The sequence below is a fragment of the Pyxicephalus adspersus genome, chromosome 1, assembly GCF_032062135.1.
Source record: "Pyxicephalus adspersus chromosome 1, UCB_Pads_2.0, whole genome shotgun sequence".
Classification (NCBI taxonomy): Eukaryota; Metazoa; Chordata; class Amphibia; order Anura; family Pyxicephalidae; genus Pyxicephalus; species Pyxicephalus adspersus.
Window position 1 is genome coordinate 51,629,166 of NC_092858.1, and position 27,027 is coordinate 51,656,192.

Genomic DNA, 27,027 nt, shown 5'->3' on the forward strand with positions numbered 1-27,027 from the left:
TTAGCGATACACTGCATGCCAATATTTATTTCATTTCTGTTTTTCAGCTAAATATTTAAATCACAGTTTTGTATTTCTTTCAAAAATGCAATTCATTTTGTACAAACATTCTGATATTTGGCCACTGGATGGCGTCTTTAGCCCACAATCTGCCCCACCATGTTATCTGACATACTTTATATATGAAGTGTTAGCTGAGGCTAAATTACTTCTCTTCCAATGCTGAAATGCGCATTGCAGAATTTGTCTATTTTATATTGATTAGTAGGATTCCTAATGTTGTCAGAGCTGCTATAGCACCTAAAATCTGTATCTACCGATTTATTTATTTTTTTTTTATTTTTTTTTTAAATATAGCTTCCAGGTTTTGTATGCAACCAAATGAATATGTTGTTCATTAAACTGAAGCACAGGGTCAGCTGAAGTCAAGTGTAATTTGAATTGAATTCCAAGATTTGGTACCAAAGCATTGACGTCATAGATGTTCCTTTTTTCTCTCTCCCTTTTTTTTTTTTTTAAAGGACTGCTCTTTCCAGCCTGATATTTTATTATCTTGTTAATAGTTTAAAATACTTTCTCATAAGTACATCAGTACACACACAGTTCTGTCATTCCTCTCCATTATTATGTTATATACATTCTAGTAAATAATGTAATATATATTTCACTTCATATACTTATTTTATATTTCTGTGTGGACAAACAAACCAATACAAAATGGAGCAGAACAAAGAGTTACCCTTTGAAACATAGAATAGGATATTAAGCGTTATTTTTATTTTAAAAAGCAAAATAATGTCTATCCAGACCCATATACAGTTATGTGAAAAAGAAAGTACACCCTCATTCAGTCTTATGGGTTTTACATATTAGGACATAATAAAAATCATCTGGTTCCCACCAGGTTGTAAAATTATTTAAATCAAACTTCAGATGTAAAACACACAACATATTCCACCATGTCTGACTTTTTTTGATAAATAAATAGTGCAGAGCTGTAAAAAAAACATTTTTTAGTAGCTTCTAGAATCTGATTTAGCTGCAATAACTTAAACTAATAATTTTCTGCATGACTTTATCTGTATCTAAAATTGTGGATATATTTTGACACACTCTTCTTTACAGTATTGCTTCAGTTTATTAAGGTCTTAATGCACAGCTCTCTCTGAATGGGTAATTGCAACACCTTCATTCTTTTCATTTTCTGTTATCCCGTTGTAGTTTTGGTGGTGTGCTTTGGGATCTCTGACTTGTTGCATGATCCAGTTTAGGCCAAGCATTAGCTTTAACACAGAACACCTGTATTATAGAATACAGGATAGGTATACAGAGGAGTTTATGGTCAACTCAATGAGTGCAAAGTGTGCAGGTCCTTTGTCTACAATACCAGCCCAAACCTTCACCCTTTCACCATCGTTTTTCACAGTTGGTATGAGATGTTTGTGTAGATATGCCACATTTCTACAGGAGTCTTCAGAAAACTTAGGCTGTGCTACTTTGTTTTTAGAGAGAAGAGGCTTTACTCTTTTTCTAATTGCACTGTCATGGACATTTAACTTTCTGAGTCATGCAGCATCTGAGATTTTGTTTATATTTATCTTCGCATTGCACTGGCTGACAGCCAGGATTTCCACTCCTAAAAAGTTTCTAAACCGTCTTGAATATTTTCTACTTGTGAATCATCATTTTTAATGTAGAATGATATACTTCAAATTGTTTGGTAATTACCTTATAACCCCTCTTAGATTGATGAGCAGCAGCAATCGTCTCTCTATGGTCATTGCTAATGTCTTTTCTCTTTGCTATTGTGGCACACATAGGAATGCTTCAGACCAGCAAATTGAAAAAGGGTTGCTTTTATACTGCGGGCTACACTAATTATTTTATAATCAAGCACTTTTATTTGGCAGAACCTGGCTGCTACTTACCCTCCTAATTTTTATGACAGTAGGATTATACACAAGTGCTAGTCTTAAAAGTAATTTTGCTCCATGCATGATATTTGCCCAATAGTGGTAAGGTGGTATAAGCAAACATAGTCTGATTTATGGTACCTTGTAATGTCCTTTTTATTTCATTGTTCATTGCCATTTCCTTTTCACTATAACTGTAGTTTTCCCAATGTCAAAGTAAATGTTCCCTATTCTTACCTCAAGGTGTCACTGTCAGCATAGCCTCATATATCCTCTTCATTCCTATGGTATTTGTTGGATATTGCTACAAAAGTACTCCCCTCTTCTACAAGTGATGAGTTTTTCAATAGAATCTACAGGCAGAAATGAATGCCTGCTTTTATCTTCTCTTTTCTGTTGCATTGAATGTAGACACAAGTAGGTTAGTTGTTTTAGGTGCCTCTTAATGGCAAAAATTTTTTTCTGAAGCTTTTGTAACTGTGTTGATAGAGATGCAGCAATATTGAGTATTATGAATTCTTTCTACTGACTCTCCAGATGTGCAAAGAATGCAGTTTACTTCAGCTCCAATCCTGTTCAATAAAAACAGTGGATGTAATTTTATCTTTAGGAAGTGAACAAAAGAAAATGAAGTTTACTCTATAAAACTTTGCAGTGTTGACATGTTCTACAGCTCATACTAGAAGCTCAATTTTTTCTTTTTATAAGACAGCTTTTCTCAATTGTAATCTATAGACCTATTATACTTTGTTTTTTCTTTCTACAAAATAAAGTTTCTATTAAAACTCCACCCTAAATGACTTAAAAATGATCTAAAAAACTTCCATAAATGCAAAAATAAACTTTAGATGTATACATAAGAACACTACCTATTCATTTTATTTACCCATTTCCAATATAGTTCCAATTTACTAGTGCAAATACCATCAACTTAAATGTAAAAATTGTAGAACTTTTCTTAAAATAATAAGAAATTTCCTAAGACATGCTCTGTAAAATATTTAAAAAAAAAAAAATAGATTTCATGACTAATCTTTTTTTTTTTTTTGCTCACATGACCTTTATAGCCCCTCTTTCCCTTGGTGGGATGGAGGACTGCAAAAGACGATTAGTTCTTGTCAATCTAGGCGAGTCAGGGAAAGGATTGTGATAACCAATGAACCAATAAAGACATTCATATGTCTGCTCACAGCCACAAGGGGTATTCCTTATAGTCATTACCTCTGTGAACTTAGTGACTTTGTCTTGCAAGGAACTTTTTAAAGTTTTGCATAGGGAGAAGGGCCAAGACCTAATTTTCCTGTCCCCTTCAATGGCTTAAGTTCACCCAAAAGAAATTTCCCTTCATTGTCTGGATCTGGTTCAGACTGCAAAAAGCTTGTAAGAATCCATGTGAGTCTGTGAATTTTCTGTTCCTTCTTCTTTTAAAAAAATAATTCTTTTTTTGTCAACCAAGGTGGAATGAGTACCCTGGCATCCTATTCTACCATGTCTAAGTTCTGCCTGGTAAATGTATTGTTCCCATGTAATGTCAGCGGTATGTGTAAGGACCACCCCTCATTGGGACAGATTTTAGATGTCTTGAAGGTTAAAGACCTCCCTGTGAACTCTTTGTTAAATCCTTTTCATGGAGTCTGTTCAGGTACACAGATCTCACCTCTCTGTGTTCATTATCGTGCTTTTGATAATGCTTGCTACAAAACCAAAGCATTGCTAGTAGTAGGTTTGATTATCCGGGGCTGACCTAGTTTTTTGTTTGCCCGTGTCCATTTCTTTCTGTAGGTGGAATTATAGGCTTCCCTTATCCCTTAATGAACCTTAATAAGATAGGGAGTATAGTGATGATTAGTTTTAAAACTCTGTTAATGCCTGATAAGAATATGTAAAGTAAGATCTATAGTCAATTGAATATTATGTGTTCTGTCTGAAAAATGACCGAATTGTATGCAATTGCAGTTTTCAATAAATTATAACATATGTTATTGAATGCAGTTCCTTTTTTGTCCGACTGCCAAAATTAGGGAAACTAAATATGCTTTTCATAAATCGGAAGTACAAGTTCTGCTCACAATGGCTTTCAACTTGAAGTTGTTAAAAGTAGTTTATCACAGCTTGAGAAAGTGGAGACCTGTTTTGCTTATGCTGTGACCGTGTAAGTGAATTAAAATGCCACTTCCAATTGCTGTATTAAATGGCTTGGTTTGTTGATTTTGGAAATAATTGTACATTGTGCAGTAGCAGGTTAAAATCATTCTCCTATCTAACCAGAGAACCAAAACTTGGCAAAGCAAAAGTTTATTTAGAAACCACCTGCTAGACCAGCCTTTTTGTCTTGAAACTTTTTCAGGTTTTGGGGAACCCCAAAATAAAATATTTACAGCTAACGACAAAGTGTGAGCTATTTAGACTGTAAATATAATAATATATTAGTATAAATAATATTATCATTAATAATTATAAAGAAAGTAGGAATAAAAAAAAAGAGTGTAAAAAGTGTGAGAGATTGAGAGGGGGTGTGTTGAAGAGGGGGTGGTCAGAGGACATGGAAAGTGGGACAGAAAGTGTAGGAAAGAAGGGTGAAAATAGAGACTGTAAGATGGACAGTGCAGGGAAGGTCTGGGGGGAGGCAAATTGGGAGTATAATTTAGGAGGGAAAAAGAACTCTGGGAAGAAAGCGATAGTGTGGTGGAGGGAGCAAAAGAGGTGAAAAAGGAACAAATGGAGAGAAAGAAATGGGGAGGGTGAAAGAGTGCAAGGGATAAAAGGTAGAAGAATTGGGATAAGAAAACTTCGTCAGATGGAGGAGTGAAGAAAGAAAACGGTGTCTGCATAAACAGAAGATTTTATTTTAGAATGGCAATATCCCTTATAGTCCTCCCATGTCCATCCTGCAAACAATAAAATATGTTGCTGCTTCTTCCTAAATATCACCCAAAATTAGCTGTAACATTTTTACTTTTCACTGCCGAGCTAGTTTCACCCTCATGGTTTTCAGCTATCATTAGCTGCTGCATTAAAATAGTGTGGATAGATATTTAAGAGCTTTTAGTAAAGAGAGCAGCGTGCAGAGCAAAAATTCTCCTGTTTTTCATTTATCCACTTCAGCATTTTGAAGCATTAGCTTCTGCTTTTCTTCACCTTGACATATTCTGGGCTGAAGACCACCCTGTGTAGCTGTACAGTCTACTGTTTTAAGAGAGGAGATTTGAAGAAGACTATTCCTCATCTGGAGAATGTTGGCATGTCTGCTATGTTGACTTAAAGTCCAGTCTAACAGCATCTTCCAGCTGCAGTCCTGCACTAAAGAAACCCTTCACTGGATCATTATATAGTGACCCAGAATAAGTTCTGTCTTGTTTGGTGTTCTTTGCAACATACCTAGCATGGGCCATAAAAGACTGAATACTTGGAATGTTACTAAAGATAAGTTACTAGAAACGTTATTGCAGGTTATGTGGAAACTAAAACATATGCTGAATATGCTTTCAGCTTTTTGTAGCTGACACTTTAGCTCTGTATCTGCATTTGAATGTATTTTGAAATTCCTTCTCTGTAGGTGGATGCTTTTGTTGCTAACACTTCATGCTGTTAATGATATCCAAAAAGATTTGGATTACTTCAGCCTGCTGTGCACAATACCTATGTTGTTGAAAATGCAGCAAGATCAATTTTTAGGATTTCTTTAGTGTTTTCAAAGTATTTATCTATTTTAAGAATGGAAAGCAGCATCATTGTATCTAAGTCATTGATAGTAATTACCTTTCTGAATTTGAAAAAAAAAAATACACACAAAGCTTTGGGCTATTGAAGGGAGTGCCCAACAAGTGCAATGGCCCTGAGGACTGTTTACATCTGTGCTTTGTACCAAGCAGTGCTAATCAGTCAAGGTATGGACTTCACGACTCCGAAGGTATCCTGTGGTATTTATCACTAAAGCTATATATATACACACAGCTATATATAATTATTTCCCAAGCAATTGTGATCATCTTGGGTGAAAATCTAGAGTGTATATAGCAGCCCCCTCACGCTATTTAGCAATCACTACACGAATGAGACATAATGACTCTTATTTTCTTTGGAGGAAGATGCAGCTGGTTCTCCTCACTCATCCTCTTTTCTTCCCTTTCCATTGGACTAAAAAATGCTGTATGTACATCATAGCATTACTGTTGCTTAAAACAATCATAGTTTCCAATGAAAGAAGTTTCATGTCTGTAAGCAGCTTAAGACGTTTGCAGTGGATTATTTAGGTCATGCTTCCTCCATTAGCCCACCTTTTAATGTAGTGCATCATTCTTCCATCTCCCCTATCCATACTATCTAAAAGAAAATGTGATTTGTTAGTCCTGGCCTCCATTGCTCCATGTACCCATTGAATGCAGCCATCACAATTTTATCCCATTTCAGAGTCTCTCAGGTCCTTACACTTTTACACTACCCATTTTTCTTTTTTCCAACAAATCGCATTCAAAAAATGACTGTTCATTTCCTGCTAGAGATATCCCAAACCCTTTGACAGGTACCATTGTAACAAGGTAATGTCATTCACTTCTCCAGTTGGTGGTTCTAATGTTTTGGCTGACTGGCATATAAGTGTGCCATTATTGTAGTATAAATAGTTCATCTAATTCATCATCGGAAACCACATGTGAAATTATTAATACAGATGATGGTAAAACATGAGCTTTAGGGGTCCCCAACACTGGGTTTATATTGCTGAGCTGCTTTATCAAGCATTTGTCAAGGCATATATTTAATGTATATGGTCTGGCCAAAGCACTAAATTGCATCAAATAAAGTGCACACAGAATATTTGGCAGCACAACACACATTAGTTAATTTCCATGCTGTATTGTAACATTCATTGAGAAGGAAAAATTGGGCTGCCATTCAAAATGAATATCGCCATATCACACCAACATATGTTTTTGTTACTGCAGGATGACAATATTAAGGGGTCCTAAAAGCCAGTTTTGCCAAAGAAAAATCACAATATGCAGATTTTAAGTTGAAAAATCAGCTTCTAATTTTATATCAAAGATCATTTATATATCATTTTATATGAAGATCATTTCAATCTTACATTAATATGCTTATATGGTTCTTGTCATATATTGTAGGGGTTAAGAAATCTGCTAAACTTGCAAGATTTTACATGTTTAGGTTCTTATGTAATAGCATATTAGGGGTTTTTCATAACCTCTAAAAGATATATATTAAAAATGTTTGTCCCAATTAAGGAAAAGGTTCACAAGTTCATAGAGTCCAGCACATTCAGTAAGTTTAGTCATACCTTGATGATGGTATGCTGGTCTAAATGCTATTTATTCTCCAAAAAGTCTATGCAGTAACAGGGTTATAAAATGCAGGTTATTTGAGTAACAAAGTCATTTGGCTAACCATTACATGGAAAATGCTTAGGTTTTGGTTTAAATGAAAAGAGTACTTTCTGCACTAATGTAAATGTTTTCTGCCATTTCTAAAATATCTTTGAAATAACTTCAAGGAGTGCATTAGTTTTCTCTTTCTATGCTTCAAAGTAGATGGACTGTGCATTTATTTTCCTTTTTTTCACTTTATTAACCAAAATGTTTTTGGTTTTTGTGATGCACATGATGTGTGTGCCCATGATCTTTACAGATAAAGGGTCTCTATTTCCAGAGACCGATAACTTTATTGGGGGGTGTTGTCCCACGGCATGCTAATATTGCACCACTCCCATTTGTAGGTAATGCATGGTGGCAAAGTTGTTGATTTTTTTTTTACAGCTCTATCCAGTAAGTGGAAGAATTTATGTTTTCATAATGATATCTTTGTACCTGTTTCAGTCTGATCTTACGTTTTTGCACAGTAGGAGATTATGAGCTTCTAGTTATTGTGTCAACAAACATGATGACTGTAAGCAACAAAATACCTATTTTCTGACATGTACAAATCTCCCTCTGAACAGGATATATTTCCTAACCAGACTGCTTCCTGCAGCTCCCTAACATTTGAGGATAGGATTTTCTTGATTGGTATGCCAGACTTTAATTCTTGCTTTAGGACTGCTACATAAAAGTATTAATACACTGGTGTTTTTTTTAACACTTTACTCTTCCTTTTTTAAATATTCTAATTAAGATGCCTCACTTCCAGAGCAGTTTTTGTGCTTTGGGGCTATTTTTTGTTTTCATGTTTAGGGGTTTTAAAAGGAATTGTTTAATATAAGCTTTTACAGTGTTCTCCCCAATTTTTTTTTGACCGAGTGGGTGGAAGCTGTAGGCAGGTGGTCAAAAAGTGGGTGGGGTAAGACACAGCAAATTTAGTGCTCGGAATTGTTTATGCCATATTTATCCAGAAACCCTTATTATTGTGTCAGTGTTCTACCTACCCCCTATACTTAGTTCCAACTTTCTAATGCCTGCCCCGTTCGTATGTCCAATCTTTTCATTTTTTTTTATTATCCCTGGACCCAGTGCTCATTTATTGTGACCCAACTTCCTAGTGTTCTGGGTTTTAAGCGTTTAATCCATTGTAGTAGTGAAGGTGGAAACTGGATTTTTTGGACATAGCAGTTTTTCAAGCAGCAGTGGTTCCTGGCGTGAGGAAGCAGTAAATGCAACCTTACTGCCAGTGTGAATTCAGCCTAACTTCAGATGTGGCCCTGAGGCTATATCCAGTTTGCAGCTAAATCTTGGAGGTCCCCAATTTGCATTTCAATTTAAGACTCCTAGGCGCACTTGCTTTTGAAACAGCAACCGCAATGTTTATTGTCCTATGTTTTTTTTGTATTGTAAACCCCATATCTTGAAGTTCTTTAAAGCTGGAGGCTAGTAGCTCTGTGTTCAAGCCAGGTGTTTTAAAGCCGGGTGGTAGGAAATTGTAGGTGGGTGGCAGCCCCTGTACTGTCACCCAAGTCTTCAGTAACCACCCAAAAACAGCCAAGTGAACACTTAAAAGAGGTGGGTGGTGCACCCAGCTAAAAGGGTCTGGGAAGAAGCCTGTAGCTATGAGGGACCCCCATGCACCATGAAAATTTCAAGTCATTACAACAAAGGGTTTAGGAGATATGAAGGTTTGTACAGTGATTTGTAAGGCTGCAGAATATGACAAGCAGTATTTCACACACACAGCTATCTCACTGCTGCGGATGACGTCAATACACAGGCCCACTCGAACAGATACATTTCACAATAATTTTTTTAAATAGAAGACAGCATGAGCTATCAGATAGGTGTGGGACTGCTCTTATCAAGGCTGTGTTGAGCTCCCCAGCAGCTTGAGTCCTCTGAACTATGACAGATGTGCACAGAGCAGCCCCACCATGATTCGTTCAAAGGATTAAATCTGTGGATTAGAGGTGGGTGGAGGAGGCACGGCAGCCAGATGCTGCACCTGAGTAAAACCCGGGATGGCTTTTACTATTTAGATACCCTTCATATTTATCAAGTGTGAAAAATATGAGCAAGGATTCCCAGAGAAATTTACATTAACTAGCAATAGCACAGGAATGTTGCTTGCTTTGAGAAACTTTTTTTTTTTTCCTGACGGATCTTAAATGAGTCATTGTGAAACTTTACTGCTGATGAATGACTTGTGTAAACAGCAGGTTCCTTCATTCAAGGAACAAACCTTTAAAACAATTACAGGATCCAGAACATCATCATTGGTTTGTGCAGCCTTTTCAATGGCTTTACCCTGCAAAATATAACTATCTTCATTCATAATTGATCCACTATGGATGCTCCTGAGCTAAAGAGGGGGCCAAGCCGTCAAGCTGAAACCGAGGCCTTCAGATTGGTTATATCAGTAAATAGGTAGAGGACAGCAAATCATGTGTATCTGGAACCGCTGTCAGTGGCCTTGATACAAGAAGCAGGACAGCTGTTAAACTACAGAGCTCTTTAAATATGGAAAGTAGATCTCACTGTGTAATCTGTTGGGTTCTGGTGTCCGTTAAAAAGCAGGGACTTTAGGAACACTAATAGAAGCAAATCAAAAGTTGTACTGTCTCTGCTCTGGCCTGGTGGTGTCATAATTCTGAGCAATAACAGCCAATAAAAAGTACTGTTAGTATCTTCATAATATAAAGTATAGTCCAGGTTGCTGGTATAACTCATCACATTTTTCATGGTTAAAATTTTTTTCTCCCTTATATTACAAAATTGTAAGTAGTGTTTTGTCTGGAGTTCCCCTATAGGCATTTCAATGTACTGTGTTTATATATTGAATATGGGGAAACGGGCAACCACTAATATATATTTCTATGTCTATTTGCTTTCTGATCACTTTTCCTTACTTCTTCCAGATAGATGGTCCCTGTGTTTTACAAATTCAGAAAATCCGTAATGTGTCTGCACCAAAGGACAATGAAGAGTCTCAGGCAGCACCCAGAATGCTTCGTTTACAGATGACTGATGGCCATACAGTCTGCACAGCCATAGAGTTTAATTACCTGTCAAAAGTCAGGTAAGAGGTTTTCTTGTGTGAGAAGAAGAGTTGTACTGTGGGTGCTGAATGTGTATAGGAAAGTACCGTATTTTTCGCCGTATAAGACGCTCCGGAATTTAAGACGCACCCAATTTTAAAGGAGGAAAATCTAGAAAAAAATGATTCTGAACCAAATACTGTACTATTCCCCTTCTGATCACTCATGTGCCATTCATACCGTATTCCCCTTCTGATCACTCTGTGGCAATTGAAGCACATGGCCTATCGCAAACCTAGTTTAACCTCCCTAGCTGTCTAATTCCGTGCAAATTTATTTTTCATTGTAGGCTAGAATTCTTAGGCATAACTCACCGATATTTAATAAATTTAATATTAAACTTTAAATGAAACACAAAAAACTGATTTTGAAACACTCGGGAATACCGCTAGCTTATAGCAGATTGCTCAACCTGGCAATTTGACCTTGTGGAGTTACAAGCTTGTACAGGCTCCCTCCTTCACTAATATTTTATGACTAATTTCAAAAGTGATCATTCTATTACCTAAAAATCTATTGGATGAAGTACAAAGGCTAAAAAATCCGTTATGGTGATATTTGAAAATAATTCCTTTACATAAAATGCAGCTGGAGGGATCGGGGATAGATTGTTTAAGATATATGTTACGGTTGAACAATATGTGGTTCAAGGTTTGTAGCTTGTGTATCACACGCTGTGTATCATAAACTTTTTTTTTTAAATCTTTTGTGGAATTTCAGCACTACTGATGTCCTGCAGCCCTTGTGTCGATACTTCCTTCCTAGCCCTTGTGCAGACTGTATGGCCATCAGTCATCTGTAAACGAGAAAAAAAAATATCCCTTTTTAAGATAAACTGTCTGTTGGGGGTTTCTGCCATTTTATTTCAAAATCTTTGTAGACTTTAACACATTTTTCATGCCAATCACATAAGTAAGAAATGTGAGTTTTTGCAGGTATTCTGTACCTGGAGTGTGGCAGAAAGTGTGTAGCCCTTGTATATCATAATTGAGATGTTTACCACAATAAATAAAGCAAATGAAGCTTACCACTTGGTAACTCATTGGGACTTTGAATTTAGATTGTTGAAGTTTCTACTATTTTTAGACAATCTCACCGAATTGCTAGCTTTCTGTTAAAACAAAGTTGTGATTAATGAGTTCTAATCTTCTGCTTTACAAGGGTGCCAGCTTTATAGAGACTGTGGGGATGATCTTGCATAATTACAATTAAAAGCCACTAGGTTAGTGAGGCTGGGGCATGTAGATAAGAACCTTTATTCAAGCATTTATGGGTCTTGTACAATCTATCAAGTTGAAATGATGCTCACAAATTCTTAACAGCTAGACATTAAATCTTAAAAGCAGCGTTAAACCCTACTCTAAATGTAATCAATTTAACACTCCCTCATTGTTCCAAATGTAATTGTAAAACTTTCTAATGGTTACTAGCACTTTAGCTACTCCAGTAATTTTTTCACAGTCATCACTAAAGCAAAGTAACAACAATGGGTTTTTTAGGCACCGTGAAAGATAGATGCTGAGTTCCCCCTTTTTTCCTTTATTGTTGTCCAGTCCCTGCATTTCATCCTTACCTCTCTTTCTTTATTACCTATTCAAGACATTATTCTTTCATATACTCTCCACTAAACCCTCCATTTTCTTATCCTTGAACACAATTAGTATTAGGACCATAAACCTGCTATTATCAGATGCCAAAACACACTAATTACTGCCTACCATTTAACCTCTATGGCCTTTTTAACATGGGGGGAACCCTTGAAAAACCTGTTAGGCATTGAAGGAACCCCTTCAGTAAATACTATCAACAGCTATTAGTATAATATCTTGGTAGTAGGAAGAAGGCCTCATTCATTGTTGGTCAGAATGTCACTCTTAGAGAAAGCCAAAAGAGATCTTGGTGTCAGGAAAATTGACCTGCAAGGCACAAATTGATAAGTTCTCGAGGAACCCTGAGCAACCTGTGGAGCAACTCATAGTAATCTCTGGCAGAACCTGGTTGAGCAACACTGCTCTTTACATTTACTATTCCACTATAGTCCATAGGTAATTCCTCAGACTTCTTCTTTTACATCCTAAAGCAGAAGTAAACCTGAAACAAAAAAATCACACTTACCTCCAAAACTGCAGTGCTGTCTATCCGTCGGGAGGTTTCTTCCAGGCGGTCCGGCGTTTTCTTGGTATCTGTCGTTGGCCCAATGCAGAGGGAAAGCCAGGCGCCGACATCTTCTTCCGGGTTCTTCTTCCTGTGTCATATGATCTCGCACTGCCCAGGAACAAGATCAGGTCAATTAGATTGGGAAAAAAATTGCCGATCTTGCTGCGCATGCATTTTTCTATTGATGATAGGGCTCCTTCTGTGCATGCTCGAGATGGAGGACCAGCCAAGAGGCTCCCAGAATGCGTGATGTAGGTATCCCGGGAGTCTCTGTACTCCCATTAATTCTTGATTGATCGAGGTGATCAAGAATTAAAGGGGAATTTTTTTTTTTCATAAAAGTGTTGCACTTTAAAATTTAAAAGTATTTTTTTTTTTTTTATTATTTACTGAGCCTGCCATCAGAGAGTGAGCAGGTGAGTCCAGAGACACAACCCGCCCTGAGCCTGCAATGGAGACATGATCCGCGGATCTGGCCTTTGCACCCCCTCAAGAGCGTTCCTTCTCCTGACCCCGCTGGGGGGTGCACCAGCCAGAGTTGCGGACCACCACTGGTCCCCATGGTCTCACAGCCCAGCTGTCAGACGACTAGTGGGCCGCAGATTGGGGACCCCTAGTCTAAATTTCCCAACTATTGCTCTTTTCATAAGTTCACTCACTCAGTTTCATTCACTTCATTTTAAAATGCATGAAGTGTAGTACTGGAACAATTAGCACATCAAAAATATAGATTGTTTTTTAGTGATTACTGTTTTCTTTATTACTGTTTCTTACTGCTGATGTTTCTTAACAATTCCCCTTATTGCTAAATTTCCACCAAAAGCTGTTTTACAACTTCATTAAGCAGTAACATTTGGATTGAGAAGGCTTATGAATAGGTACCTGTTTTTGTTTCCTGTAGTGCTTGTATGTAAACTTTAATAAATGTAAATATTGTCTTGTACACTCTTCTGGATCTGTCACCAATGATGTACAGCCAATCTTGCCTGATTGGTTATGAATTATGTATGTGATCTTGTGAATCTTTATCATAACACAGAATTCTACAGGAAAAAAAAACCTTCAGTTTATAATTGATATGAATCAGTACATGAAAAGTTTAACTTTTTTGTTTCTTCTCTGTTATTGTAATGATTTGGTTGAGTTACTTTTGTTTTTTTCCCTACTATGTAATTCCAGAGAAAATTATTCAGCAACTTGATTTCATGCATTTTCTTCCCCATTAATATATTGGCTTTGTAACAAAGTCACTGTGTAAGATACATAATGCTCAAAGGGCAGGTATTCACTTATAAATGTGACTCCCTTTTCTAATACACTTACAAAGCCCTGTAAATCTCTTTCCCTCACAGTCTTCAATTCAATTATATTAAGTGCCGCATCCATTGTAAGTGTTATATAAATAAGAATATAAATGCATTAGATAATTGATACCTTTGCAGTATATTGTGTGGTTACCAAAAAATGATTTTTGAAAAGTGTATTCTTCTTGCATCATAATAGAAAGTGTGTTTATTACTTTGGCGCTGTTTCACAGGAAGAAGGAACTTCCATAAATTGACCACCGTAAGCCAAATCACTGGCTTGCTCCATCAAGTCTGGAAATGTAAAGCCACATTCATTTTTAGGTCGGAACAACTGCATGAGTGAGATTAGGCAAAAGCTTTGGTAAAAGATAGACATAAGGAGCTGTGCTTCAGCATGAGAAAAAAAGGGAAAAGGAAATTAGTAGTTTCCACTTGCAGATCACATTTTTGTCCCAAATAATCAATCCATGGGTCCCAAAATTTATGATAAAATGCAGTTTTGTTGCAAAGTTCATTATCCCATTACCCAGTTCATTACCCAGTTTAACCTAAGTTGAGCCTGATCCAGCATTAACATAGCTGTCCTCCAAAACTTGTCTATAGTAATACTTGCTGCTAACAAAATATGTTGAAGAAGATATTTAGGTCAAATCAAATCTGTTACAAAAATATACTTTCTGGAGTCTTAGGAATGTTTACTTGGGTTACTGAAAAAAGGTTGTAAATTCTGGTCTGAAATCTCACTTTCAGACAAAATCACCAAATATGGGCCATTGTGCCTCTTTGGCCACAGCTCCTCAAGCATAATGGTGAGGATTGAGGGTTCAGCTTGGCCATGTGATAGAGCACTGTGTACCATCGTAGTAACATTTTAGAATTGGAATAATATAAATGTGTTTTAAGCCAAATTTTCATTTTTAGGAGATGGAGAATAAACACACTAGGAACCCATTTGTATTGGTATTATAAGCGTCTATCCACTTACCACTGTCCTTCATTAATGTAAAGCTATAGAGCATTTTCACTTTTCACAGTTAGTTATGAGTTATATCTTTATTTACTTCAAGATGCCACAGATTTTCACAATTCCCGTCAGGATCAGATTGTTGAGTTAAAACCGTATGTAGGACAGACTTATGAATGCCAATAGATACACCCCTGGGCTTAGATGTTGGGTTAGAACTGTGAAACCAATGTGGAAAGTATCTGTTATGACTCTGATGGATATACCCAGAGAGATTGTTGGTCTCCTGCAAAAAGAGGATACCCACCTTCTGTTTATGCAAAGCATAAAGTACTTGAGGATGTTTGTTGGGGACATTAAAACCCTGTACAGTATAAGTACAAAATTTTAAGCTGGTCATCATGTATAAAGGCACTATCCAGGATGAATGTTGTGCTAAAATAAATTAACCACACAGCACAGAAGGGGGCAGGGGGAGGGGAGCCTTAGACAGAAGGAGTAAAGAAAAAGGAGGGGAAGGAGGAACACAGAGAGGACAAGAGCAAATAAAGAAGACCATTACTTGCAAAGAACCAAACGTAAGGTACGTGACTTAAAGAAGTAAGGATAAATCCTATGCAGGTAAGAGCCCTACGTGGCGGCGTGGAGGGCTATCAAATTGTAGCAACATGAGGCGCCTCCACACATAGGCATTGAAATATTTAAATGTAGATAAACAAATCCTCATAAAAACAAGAAGACCAGTTATGAACTCTCCCAAGAACAAATAGCTTGAACAAACTACATCAGCATACATAGTCAAAAGCTTGGACCCTGCTTTCTTGTGCCAACATAACAATAAAACAATAAACCCCTATACACACATGCAGTTCACAAGCATGTGGGTATACATAGTAAGGTATTTAGTAACACCTATATATGGGTTTCGTATATATCCAATATATAGACACATATATACAGGTCTGCAAGTTTCCTCTTGTAATAAAACCTGTGCAGATAAACAAAAAAAAACAAGAGGAAAAAATTTAATCCAGTATCCGAAGGGTGGCTCAACATGTACTGATCAATCAGTCATACAGGTCCTCCTTTGACAAAGAAGCGATTATAAATACATGAAGCAGTGAAAAACATACTGGAGTCGGTCCCAGAGTAGATTAATCCGGTTAAACTTCACCAAAAACCAATAAGGAGGTATGTGGTAGAAAACAGCTGTAGAAGAAACATAGAACTTTGGATATCGCACTCCAAAAACATCTCAGAATCCAGCCACTGCGTGGTGCCAATGAGGAAGCTCTATAGGTGGTAATTCAAGTGCAGCAATAATCTTTGGAAGATCATCAATATTCTTAAATTTAAAAATCTGCCTTTGAGGGCGGATATGTAATTGAAAGAGAAATCCCCATCTATGAGGGATATCCCTTGATTTGAATTCCTCCAATGACTGTTTGAGAGCTTTGTGCATTGCTAATGTGTGCCTGGACAGATCCGATAAAAATGATAATTGTGCAACATCAAAACCCAGAACACGTTTCCTGTGTGCTGTCACCATAATATCTTCTCCAACATGGAAGTAGTGTACTCGACATATAACGTCTCTCGGACGAATACATCAGAAGATTTGGTACCCAGTGCTCTGTGGGCCCTATCAATAGGAATTTCAGTTGTCACAGGTCTGTCCAGTAAAAGATTAAAATCCCTTGTACTGTTGCCATCAGATCTGCAGTAGCCTCGGGTAAGCCATGGATTCTAACATTATTTCGCCTATTGTAATTCTCCAAATCATTCAAGGAATAAGCTGTAGAGCAAAGGTGGCGAGTATGAACCTCCATTTGGTCCTCTATCTTGGTCATTCCAGGAGATAGGAACGCCAGTTTTGCTTGCAAGGATGACACCTGTGATTGTGTGAGTTCTAAACTCTAATTTCAGCAAGCTCTTTCTTAAAAGATGCTTCCAATCTGCATGTGTGATGTTCTAAATCAGATCTGGTAGGCAGAGAGCAAGGAAATGCTCTTATCTCTTTTAAGGCTGTGGGTGATTTTAGCTTACCTGTAGATAAGGGCGAGGAAGGAGGCTCTGAATCTTCCACAGACTGATGAGTGACTGACAGCGGTGAGGCTGCATAACTGTATAGCGCGTCCACCACTTTCTCTTCTCCTCCAGGATCTTCCTGTGCCGGCGATGTTTGTGAAAAAAAGCCTCCTATGCTGCTGCTAGCAGACACCCACGGTCCGCTCTGCGTAGCAGAGAGATTCCCCTTCCTATTGTCTTCGCCAGTCTTCGGTGTTTTTGTCGGCATGATGAGGAGTTAGAGCCTAAGATTGAAGCGCTCTGTGTGGAGCTCCGTAGTTCGTGTCTTTACTCGGCCATACGCAAGCACGCCCGGGATACACTTTTATCAGTGGAGCTGGCTGATACAGCAAACCTAGAATGGATTTCTTCTAAGTCAATTGCTAGCAAATGTTTTGAAACCTGTACCAGATGCATTTCAGGTTTGCTGGATCCCCAAGCTGATGAAAGTGTATCCTCTCCATCCTGGGAGAGCTTTAATAAATCAGGCTTTTTGACTCCATACAAGCCTATAGAAAATCAACTTTTAGAAGTTGATTTGACTAAGCAATTGTTGTCTTCGCCCAATAGCCGTATCAAACATATTGTAAAAGTCAGATCTGGCATGATACAAACCACTTTTAGAATTGCAGAGGCATTCCACCAAGTAAGGACTTTTTACTGTAAAATTAACAATCTTTGCTTTGAAGAGTTGAGCTAGAGCTGAAATAAATTGTTTAACATGGAGACACCAAAAGTATTTTGACTCTGGGGCATCGTAATTAAATTGTAGTAATTGAAATGACTTCATGCCCTTTGAGGATAATAGATTATGTATATGGCTGAGATGTTTCTGGCAACATCAATCTTATAGAACCTTTCAACTACTGGAGGCAATGTAGATTTACTAACTATAGATTGCATGTATTGGATCTTTTGGATAGAAGTATGATGTATACCAAATATGCAGAACCTATTTAATTTGGCTGGCTGGGAATGTCAGCCTTTCATTTGTAAGAAGCCAGAGTTCAGCCATTTTTTAGATGGATATTAAAATATTTCTATAGCTTTTTTCTGACAGACTGTTATAAATTGCAAGTCATCAGAACTTATGATCAAAACCTAAAATAAACCTAAACCTAAAAACCATTTGCAAATATAAATTTTTAAAGACTAAACGAACATATTTTAATAATGAAAAGCAGAAAGATGCATGTTGATTCCTAAAGATGATAAAAGGGTGAATGCATTATATTTTTGGCATTATACTACACTGCACAACAACAATTTTGCTACTAGGAATAACGCATGTGATTTACATGATATCGAGTGTGCTGATTCCAAATCTGAACTGAAGAATTTGCCTATCATGTACAGATATCATGTACAGATCAAGTTCAAATGGACGGTTTTTGGGTAATGTATTTTTACATTGGAACATTATAACATTTGCAGCTACCACTTTGCCTGCTGCCGCCTCAGCTGAATCACGTTCCCTGGTGCATGTTCCAGCAGCGGCTGAGCATGTTTGGGCAAGTCAGTGAGCTGAGGTCAGAAATAAGTATATAAGGCGAGATGGACCAAGGGCTTGTCTCTAGTGCGAAACCATCTTATTGGATAGTACAGCTAGGCCATAGTGAGTCTGTTTTGAGCTAAAGATGAGTAGGTGCAGCTGTGTTAATAAACCAGACAATTTTTGCTACATTTGTGGCAAATATACCCTGTGTGGTAAACTCAAGAACCTTATCAAAAGGGTGATATTTGCTTACAAGTATTACCTTGGATGTGAAATTGGAGATCAAGATAAAAGCTGGCACCTCATATCTGCTGTCAGGTGCGTTACGTTGGCCTAACACAATGGTTGAATGGAAAAAGGAATAAAATGCCTTTTACTCTGCCTATGATTTGACATGAGTCAAAACACCATCACTTAGACTGCTACTACTGTATGAGTAAAATTGCTGGGTTTTCAAATCAAAAACCCTCTATCCTGATTGTGAATCTGCTCTGAAACCAGTGTCACATGGTGCAAATAATCCAGTGCCAGTCCCTCCTACATCTGTTGTTACTCACAGCGACATGTCAGATGAGGAACAGCAGGATGATGTCAATGTTAAGGAATATTATGAACCCCAATTTGAAGAGGGTAAGCAAGATTTTATAATCCAATCAGATTTAGATGATCTAGTAAGGGACCTGTCTTTGTCGAAAGAGAAGTCTGAACGGTTAGCCTCCAGCCTCCATTAAAGGAGTGGAATTTTCTACAAAAAGGAACGACAACTTCACACTTTTGTGATCGTCACACAAAGTTTGCAGGTTATTAGAAGCTGGAAAACGACATTTGCTTCTGTACTGACGCGAGTGGTCTGATGATGGAGTTAAGTTGCGAGTATATACCAGAGCAGTGGAGATCTGAGAGAGACAAAAAACCTTCTGTTCCTCTTGAAAGAGACATATGAATCCATTGATGTCATTTTGAAATTGATTAACTATTCAGAACACTCAAGTGGAATGTTTGTGGTGACCTGAACGTGGTGGCACTCCTTCTTGGCCTGCAATTGGGATATACAAAATATATGTGCTTTCTGTGCCTGTGGAACAGTCGTGATGACAACAAACATTATAAAGTGAAAGAATGGCCACCCAGACCTGAATACACTGTTGGCCAGTTCAACCTGAAGCATAAATCACTCATTGATCCACAGAAAGTTTACCTTCCCCCACTTCATATTAACCCCCCTAGCGGTAATCCCGAGTGTGACTCGGGGTGGCTTTTACTTGCAAAAAGCGGTAATCCCGAGTCACACTCGGGGTAACTTTAAGAGCCCCCCTTACCCTTGCCCTACGCTCCAGCGGCGATCTGATGGTCCTGGTGTGATGCCCGGGCGCGGGTCTGTTGGGGTGTGGCCGGGCAGGAAATTTAAAAGCAGATTACTGAGTAATCTGCTTTTAAATACCACCCGGGTCCCGGCCACGCTGCTGCCCGCATCTCCAGAGAGATGCAAAGCACAGTGCAGGACTTCTGCATTGTGCTTCACATCTCACTGCACATGCCAGCAGCAATAGCAAATTCAGGGGGTAGTCACCCCCGGAATTTGCTATTGCTGCTGGCATCTGCAGTGAGATGTGAAGCAGAATGCAGAAATCCTGCATTGTGCTTTGCATCCCTCTGGAGATGCGAGCAGCAGCAGCTCCAGCGTCTGTGTGCCTGTGTGAGGCAGGGCAGGGAAATCCCCACTCACATCACCTGGAGGATGAGTCATCTTCCGGGTGATGTGAGTGGTGATGTATGGGGGTGTGTCTGGGAGGGAAATTTAAAAGCAGATTACAATGTAATCTGCTTTTAAATGGTTTTTACAGTACAAAAACACCACACAACATGAAAAAAAAAAAATAAAAGTACATTTTTAATTTTATATTTTATTTTAAGATTACATTGTTGTCTATTATTTCATTTTTTTTTTTTAATTATTATTTATAACTATGTATTATATTATAATTTATGATTACAATATAATAAATATAATTATCATACCCGGGAGTTAATCTTAAGAATTACAGGCCCACAATATAAACAAAAATTTCTATGCAAAAAAAAATAGGATCACTTTTTGCATCAAAAAACTGACAGAATTAGAATGCTAGGGGGGTAAAGTTGGATTAATAAAAAAACTTTTTCGTTGCAATGGATCATGATGATGTGGGAAGGACAAGTTTGGAAAAGTTATAACAGATGCTAAACTGAATTCAGGCATTTTTGTTGGTCCTCAAATCCGCAATTTGATGCGCGATGCCACATTCATAGACAAACTCAACCCACTTGAACTTGCTCCTTGGGATTCATTCGTGCTAGTTGCACAAAACTTTCTCGGCAACCAGCTGAACTCGTGAATGACATGCTAATAGCATACCATCAATTTGGCTGCCGAATGTCATCTAAAATTCACTTTTTACATTCTGTACTCTGGATTCATTCTGAATTTCTGGACTTCTTCCCACAAAATTTGGATGATGGGAGTGAGGGACAAGGGGAGAGGTTTCACCAGAACATTTCTGTTATGAAAACGAGATATCAAGGCCGATGCAACCCCAAAATGATGGGCGACTACTGCTGGTTTCTGCACACACCACAAACGCAAAAGCAAGTGCCTGAAACACTTCTGAAGTGTACATGTGTGTCGAATAAGGTGAATTATGTGTAATTGTAAATGTTGTTGCAACATAAAATTACGTTTTTGTAATGTCATGGAACTATGAGGTAAAAGTTAGTTATGTATAGAGATTACATAGTATCTGCGGAATGAGAGAATGTAGCTAATGGTGTCTATACACATAATTAACTTAAGATCCTGACGTCCTAGGCAGAATCGGACTTCAGATTTAAATTCAGCCCACTTGATTTAGTATAAGACACATGGATTAGACCAAGTAGCAGACAATATTTATTTTTTTGTGATGCAGTGATCCAGCTTGCTGCCCATTGACCTTTATTTTAATGTCTGGATAATGTTAGCATGATTGTTAAAGGTCCTGGGAGTGCAATGTTTGATGCAAGCAAGGATAGATAAATCTCCTTTACAGCATTCTGTTCCTGGATATCCTCTGGTACTAAAGCATCCCAGGTTTGTTAGTTGGATTATATTGTTTTCCTTTGACTGGAACCAGGGTCTTCTTTTGAAGTGAACCTATATAAAGGGTTGGCCAATGGCACCATCAGATGCTGTTGCTTACCTTTTTTTTTTTTACTTTAGAACTTTTTTAGAACTTAAGGCAGTGAGGTGATTGCATTGTACTATGCAGTGGGTGCCTGAGTGCTAACTTTTAACTAACTAACTTTTAAGGTTACAGTTGTATACCACATGGGACCTTGGTTTGGGGGCTTTCATTACTTTAATTACGGCAGTGGTACAGTATAAACTTTGCCATGTGATACTTTGTAAACTCTTTATCCTATTTTGTATTGGCTGATTTACTTAGAGGCAGAAGAATGCCCCTATTTGCATTCACAGTCTGTATATCTTTTCTTTTTTTTCTTTAATTGCTTATATCTGATTAGAAGATGTCTGACTTTGTGAATGTGCATATGCTGAATTCAGCATACCTTTGTTGTTTTCAAGGACATTTTTGTTTAAGTACATAAGCTTTTTGTAATTTCTCTGCAAACCTGGCCCAGATATGGCTCTGTGTCAAACATTCTAGGCTTTTAGCCAGTATTTAATATGCCTCCATTGAAGGCTCAGCTTCATAGCTTCAAAATTTGTACTTGTTTGATAACTGTAAACATTTTTATTCTTTTTCAGGAGCAGGTGGTAGCTTTTTCCTTATTCAGTATTACGGTATAAAAAAAATTACTAAGTTCTCTTTACCTAGATAACCATTTGGCCTACGTTTATGGTAATATAAGGCAAGAAGAACTTTTCAACTTGAGAGAACCCTTTGAAATAACTTTTAGGTCTTAAAGAAACCCCTGCTATAAGGACTAAATTCAAAGCTCATTGTACATTATTGTGGTGGTCATTAAGAAGAATACCTATTACTGGTCAGTGGTAAGAATACCAGACATAATAATAGCCAAAAAGATCATTGGTGTCCGTTAAACTGCGTGAGAGTCAAAAATTGCTTATTTCTCAAGGAACTACTAACAACCTCTTGGTTAGAAAATATTGATCTAAGAACTGAAGCCCAGTCTTGTAAAAGAGCTTCACATTACATGAAATAATCCTATCCTATGATCAGAAAACTGTTTATTCACAGATACTTGAGGGTAGGTCACATTCAGCCCTAACATGTTGGATCAATACTCTCATTTACAAGTGTTTGCTATTGAATGTTTATGCCTAGTTATCTCTACATCCTATTTATTCCTTAACCTTTTACCCATTTTCCATTTGAGTGTCATCCTTCAGACTACGTTAGTAGACTTTATCCCCAGACTGTTGACAAGACTTTATGACAAGACCTGCCTCTTTGCTGAGCCACCTTCAAAATCAGCAACACACAGATCTCAGTCATTTCTTTGATGGTTTCATATTCTTTCTCAAATTTCTTTAAATCCATCTATAGTCAATGAGCAATAATAATTTAATGAAGCCTGAATAATTCAAAGAACCCTGAGGCGATTATCGAACGAGAATCATCTGACAAGTGTACGTAGCCTCGGTGACCTTCAATTTCAATTGATATAAAAAAGTATGATGGCAATCAGATCAGTTGTTCAAAACTTGCATTGTTTCAGAATACTGTTTAGGCTAAGAAATGAGCAGAGTATTGCAGGTTGACTGGCTTTGACTCTTGCTGAATTTGTAAACCAGTTAGAGCACCTATACAAATGGTAACTTAATATCAGATGGTTAGAAGGGTTATGGAAAGGGTTATTTCTCATTATTAAAGAAAGCCAAGTTAGTTTTTACATTGCAAGTTTATAATGAACAGAAATACTCTTTTTTTTTTTTGCCATTCAACTTTTGTATATGACAGTTTGTTCCAGTTGGATTCCTATAGATGACAGCATCCTTGTTTTGTTTTTTTTGGCGGGGGGGTTTGTTCTTTTTTACCCAAAATCTAAGTATTAAAAACGCTGTCCAAATAATACTGAAAAATTTAGAATACAAAATCATGTGTAAACACCATTCCAATCTTAATCCAAGCTCAATTCCAATCGGGCTGCAGATTTTTATACATTTCTAATTATGGTAACTTAGCTGGAACTTCCCTACCACAATACAGTTTGAAAAGTTTCCTGAAAGCCTTGGGTTTCCACCAATTTATTTATGCCAGGTGTTCCTCTTTCAGTTTTTAGAATTTAGCATACACGATTCTTCTTGACTGTGCTCTCCTGCTAATTTACATACAGAGGTTGTTGTTCTTTACAGTGCTGCCATTTTATGTTACCTTTTCCCTCTAGACACTTTGTTAAACATCTGCATACTACTCTTAAATCCCTTCTTTAAAGTTTTCTTGTTATATATTCCTCTCTTCTTCCTTCATACCCCTTCTTTACTGTACTTCAGTCCTCTCTTGTGTTCCCTGCACTCCTTACTTTTATAGTTTGTTCTTTCTATTCCCCTAGCACCCACCCCATATTATTTCCTGTTCTCTACTATGTAGCTTTGTGTACTACCACTATTTGCACTCTGGTACCCCCTTTTTACTGAGTTCCAGTTCCCCTGCAATGCTAAATTATTTTCCTAGATTTTCTATTGCTGCTATGTTTTCTTCTTATTTCTAGACTCCTTTCTATGTTGTCACCCCAGCCCAGTGTTTTCGTGATTTCTGACACCCCTTTGCTTGTTGTCCTGGTGGGTTGCTTTGTTCCTTTTGCTTCCCCCAATCTTACTGTTGTCTAGTTGCCTGTTCTTCATTCCTCTCTCATTCACACCTGACATGTTTTCAGCTTCTCTTTGACACTTCTGACTAGACCCTGGCTCTTTGCTTTATTCTTATCCATAGGTTTTGTAAAAGTAATGTACTTAAGATGGTGGTAAGGTGGTAAAAATTACATAAAAAGAACAAGAGTAAAAAAAAAAACCAACGTTTTGTATTTCATACCTTCATAAATGATTTAGGAAATTTGATTTGTTTTCTAATTTCTTATTTTGTAACTTTTGTCCTTTTGAAGTAGTGTAATGGATTTTGCTGAGAAAGCCTAGCATTACTAGGCACACCTAATTGTTCAATGTTCTTCTGGGTAGGAAACGTATGCATTATAGTTTATACCATATGTTTTCTCTTATAATGTTATTGACCCTGTAATTGCTTCCAATGCTTGCTTAAAAAAAATTATGGCAGTTTTTTAAATGCATAACACAGCTGAACTGGATGCCTCTGCATTTCTGTTCTGTTTGTATTTATGCCTTTAAAAATGAAGTACAATTGATTATTGTATTTCTTGGCAGAATCTTTGGAAACATGAACATTTAATTGTATTACTCAACATGTATTTCTCCCTCTCTCCTAGCTTGAACACTCCACCTGGCACCAAAATAAAGCTATTAGGAACTGTTGAAGTGAGAAATGGATGCTTGCTCCTGGATGACACCAATGCTGTCGTGCTTGGAGGTGAAGTGGAACCGCTCATTGAGAAATGGGAGCTACAAAGGGTGAGGTTAACACAAATCACTTTGAGCTCTTGTTGTTGGCTGAGCTACTAAATTGACTCCTCCAGGCAAAGAATGCGTATCATTTTGGAAGCATGCATCTATTATTTCCCTAGACTACTGTTTACCTATTTACTCAAGCAGAATCCATTTACTGTGGGCAGGATGGTGATATAGAGATGTAACCTGGATAGTTTTCCTGGTATTGGGTATGAAATCTGTTTACAGGGGGATATTTGCTGTCTTTATCCTGTGTGCATGTGTAAATTTAGCTTTATTTCAATAAACGAATATATTCATAGTGTTAGCCTGGACAGTATGCAGACAATTACATTACTTAGAAGTATAATTCAACTTATCATGGATTGATGGTAATATTTTATACTGTAATTTTATGATTACCATACAAGTTTTTATTTTCTGTTATCTACCCATTTTTTCCTGACAGTAAAAGACAACTGTTAACATGGTGGCAACATTCATTTAACTGGGCACCCATACAGTAAAAACACTGCAGTTCACTACACTCACTTTATACACATTGAAAGACTTTTTATTTCTGTATTGACTGTGGGCACAGAGGAATGAATATCTGATTGAATAATATGAAATGCTTAGTCCTCCAGAATATGTCAGTCCTATATAAATATTAGTAATGTCTGTGCACTGACTGAATTTATTATTCCTAATGAATCTTTACATTTTCATACTTACACAATTCTCTGTATTTATGGGCTTCTTGTTATATAGTAAAGGGCTATTGCTAGATTTTCTGGGGAAATAATGTGTACCTGGGCCTTTTCTTCACAGATAACATCAGCCACCTACAATACACCCTAATGCAAAATAAATTGGCTTGGGGACATGAAGCCTTTTCTGATAAAATATATTGATGATTCTTTTGCAATGCTTGGCCATTTATAAGTGTTCAATCCAACTACATCATCTAAAATTGCCTTTCACTTGTTTAGCTTTTCTGTTCTCCAAATGTAAAACGAACCACTGATACCCTCCCTTCTAGTACTTCTTAAAAAAAAAATTATCATTAAAATGGTTTAGTCTTAATTGTTGTTTTAGCTGTTCGTAATGTGCAGCTTTTTCTACCTTAAATTCCTGCTAATAATGTTTTTGTACACAGGAAATATGTTTTAAGATTGCTCTTTGAACTACTTTAGTTTATTATGTTCAGCTTGAGAATAAACACTTTAATGTCTTCATGTGAAAAAATGTGTTTAATAATCACATTCATTATAACAAAGTCATATTTCTGAGAATTTTTTTTTTTTTATGTGCTATTTTTACTCTACTGATCCAAATCTTTGCTTTACCTAGGGGTAATGTAATTTCTCACTAACAGTACTCTTATCTTTTCTGCCTAGTGCTTTTACTTTACTGTTTATGTGTTGGAAGCCATAATTATGGTTTGCACGTTGATTGCGGTTGTAGGAATATGACTAGATGGCTTTACCATCAGTCTTTTCACTTCTCTGACATTAAGGTACTTTCAGTAAAAAAAATGCACTTTTATAAACCTGTTACCTAATGACATTTTCCTTTTGCGATTACTGGATACACATACCAAGTGGTGACCATACAGCTAGACATTAGGGGAAAACATATAGCAATATGGCATATAGCAACCGCTCAGAAAACATACCTACTGTATACCAATCCTTTATGCATGTGGAGGTGTCCACAGACCTGTAGAAAGTAGTGGCTGTGTATTTATCACACACAGTAAATAGTGGCTGTGTATTTATCACACAGTATACAAATTCAAAAATCATATCACAGTTATGCTGTCTAAAGAGGGGGGAGGGAAGAATAGTGTGTGCCACCCCGTTGTGCACTCCTGTAGAGACATGCTTGCTTTTGAGGCAAAAATCTGAGCATGCATAACCTTTTGTCTTCAGCGACTATCATCTGACATGTCTACATACCCTGTTTCCCCGATTATAAGGCACTGTCTTGTATTCTTTGAAATGCCAAAATATGCCCTAGGTCTTATTTTCAGGGGATGTCTTATTTTTCCATGAAGAAGACTACAGTACACATTTATTGTTGAAAGTCA

The 27,027-nt window shown here is 37.2% G+C and overlaps 1 protein-coding gene across 3 annotated transcripts in view; it reads left to right on the forward strand.

Moving 5' to 3' along the window:
- Nucleotides 1-27,027, forward strand: part of TDRD3 (tudor domain containing 3) — a 153,708-nt gene that overhangs the window by 63,872 nt on the left and 62,809 nt on the right. For all 3 annotated transcript variants that reach the window (XM_072410485.1, XM_072410486.1, XM_072410487.1), the window contains 2 exons: nt 10,207-10,367; nt 24,818-24,959. In XM_072410485.1, the coding sequence (XP_072266586.1) occupies nt 10,207-10,367; nt 24,818-24,959 (303 nt within the window). The remainder of the gene's footprint in view (nt 1-10,206; nt 10,368-24,817; nt 24,960-27,027) is intronic.